Raw genomic sequence first — 2,238 nt, forward strand, 5'->3', positions numbered from 1 at the left:
CTCATGCTCTGTATTGGCCCTTACAGTATCCTCTGTTGTTTCCATATGGCGAGGATGGTTATCAGCTGAACATTGGTTATCGAGGGGAACAGCCTGGATATGTTCCTGGAAGGATAACAAGAGTTTCCCTCAGGGAATTCATATGTTTTCGTCTCCAGATTAGGGAGCACGAAGATAGAATTATTCACAAGTGTAGGCAGTTATTTCAACAATTTGTTGTTGATTGTTTCACCATGATTGAGTCCCAGAGGTTGTATGAGATTTGAATGAAGCAAAGTACAATTAGAGGAGAAGTCCTTCAAGGAATAGAGGAGGCTATGCGTCGTGGCGATGATGAGACTTCTTCAATTGGGACACGAATTATTTTGCCTTCTTCCTTCACTAGAGGTAGACGTTATAGGTTTAACCGTTATCAGGATGCTATGGCAATTTGTAAACATTATTTTGGCTATCCAGATTTATTCCTCACTATTACGTATAATCCAAATTGGCCTGAATTTCAGCGATTCACAGAGCGAGAGCGAATTTCCATTGCTGATCGTGTTGATATCTCTTGTCGTGTCTTTCATGCCAAGTTGAAGTGCCTCCTTAGTGATCTCAAGGAAGGTGTGTTTTTTGGTCCACTTAATGCAGGTATGTTCTTTTCTCGCTTAGCATTTCAATTTCTGTCTGTCGTCTTCGGACATGTAGTTGTCTGGCTTCTTTAGGATGTTTTTTGTATTTTTTAGGTATGTATACTATTGAGTTCCAAAAAAGAGGTCTACCGCATGCACACATGTTACTCTGGCTTAACGGGGAAAGCAACTTACAAAGTGTTGAAATTGTTGATGAATTCATCTGTGCCGAGCTACCCAATCCCCAGAAATTTCCATCTATTTATAATGTCGTCACCAAGTACATGATCCATGGTCCCTACGGTCGACTTAGACCGAGTTCTCCTTGCATGAAAGATGGTAAGTGCTCAAAATTTTATCCGAAAAGATTCGTTGACAAAACGAGCTTTGATGATGATGGCTATCCAATATATAGACGTCGTAATATGGGTATCACAGTGAAGATCAACGATGTCGATATTGACAACAGATTTGTTATGCCTTATAATCCACTGTTGTTAATGAAATATCAAGCTCACATAAATCTCGAGTTCTGTAACAAGTCAAACATCATTAAGTATCTTTTTAAGTATGTTAATAAGGGTTCGGATCGGGTGACTGCAACTGTTGGAGAAACATATGATGTTGGTGAATCTTCTCAGGTGGTTGATGAGATCAAACAGTATTACGATTGTCGTTATTTGTCACCGTTTGAATCCATATGGAGAATTTTTACTTATGATATTCATCAAAGATGGCCGTCGATACAGAGGTTGACTTTTCACTTGCCGAACCAGCAACATGTTATATTCGATGATGCTGATAGCACTACTCATGTTTATTTGCGCAACAAAGATTTGCTGACGATGTTTACGGGTTGGATGATGGCCAACAGACGGTTCCCGGAGGGGCGGTCTCTAACATATGTTGAATATCCAGGCAAATTTGTCTATTGTTTGAATAGCAAGGAGTGGAAGCCAAGACAGAGGGGATTCTCAATTGGAAGATTGAGTTTCGCTCATCCCTCATCCGTTGAACTTTTCTACATGCGGATGCTTTTGAATGTGTAGAGAGGTTGTACCAGTTTTCGAAGTATAAGAACCGTGAATGGTGTGACTTATGATACATTTCAAGAGGCATGTTCCGCCATGAGATTCTTGATAGATGATAAGGAGTATGTTTCTGCTATTAAGGAAGTCACCGAGTTAGCATCAGCTACACAGCTAAGGAGGCTTTTTGTGATGTTGTTGCTATCTGGTTCCATGGGAAGACCTTTGTCAGTTTGGGAGCAAACTTGGGCTTATTTATCTAATGATATTCTTTACCGCAGAAGACATGAGTTGTAATATCCTGGTAAAATTTTTGTTCATCATGAATTTTGTTCCGAGGGTTACCTGAAATTGTAGGTTGATCTCGGATGAGATCTTCTGTGTTGGTCGGAGCCGACGTGTCCGGCAGGTGTATGGCGGCCGGAGCTGGTGTGTCCGACTTGTTGGACTTGGTGGTGGTGCTGATCCTTCGGCCCCGGAGGGTGGGGGGTACCTGCAAGGGACTCCGATGCTTAAGTTAGCAAGGGTACTAAGCAGGTATTGAGTAGAATCAGAGTATGAGTTATACCTGGGTGCTCCAGTGTATTTATAATGGT

At 41.4% G+C, this 2,238-nt stretch overlaps 1 protein-coding gene across 1 annotated transcript; it reads left to right on the top strand.

Moving 5' to 3' along the window:
• The first annotated feature begins 317 nt into the window (after window positions 1–317).
• On the top strand, window positions 318–1,939 carry LOC130956937 (uncharacterized). Its single transcript, XM_057883865.1, has 3 exons — window positions 318–633; window positions 729–1,540; window positions 1,664–1,939. Exons 1-3 carry the CDS (start codon window positions 318–320, stop codon window positions 1,937–1,939), a joined length of 1,404 nt encoding a protein of 467 aa, XP_057739848.1.
• Window positions 1,940–2,238: the final 299 nt, after the last annotated feature.

This window comes from Arachis stenosperma, chromosome 10 (genome assembly GCF_014773155.1).
Source record: "Arachis stenosperma cultivar V10309 chromosome 10, arast.V10309.gnm1.PFL2, whole genome shotgun sequence".
NCBI lineage: Eukaryota > Viridiplantae > Streptophyta > Magnoliopsida > Fabales > Fabaceae > Arachis > Arachis stenosperma.

Bases quoted from the DNA above. Each gene is read 5' to 3' on its own strand.
- LOC130956937 (XM_057883865.1), top strand. From the start codon at position 318: ATGCGTCGTGGCGATGATGAGACTTCTTCAATTGGGACACGAATTATT. The intron at 634-728 runs GTATGTTCTTTT...TGTATTTTTTAG, and splicing joins TTTTGGTCCACTTAATGCAG to GTATGTATACTATTGAGTTC. The intron at 1,541-1,663 runs GTCTATTGTTTG...TTGAATGTGTAG, and splicing joins TTGAATATCCAGGCAAATTT to AGAGGTTGTACCAGTTTTCG.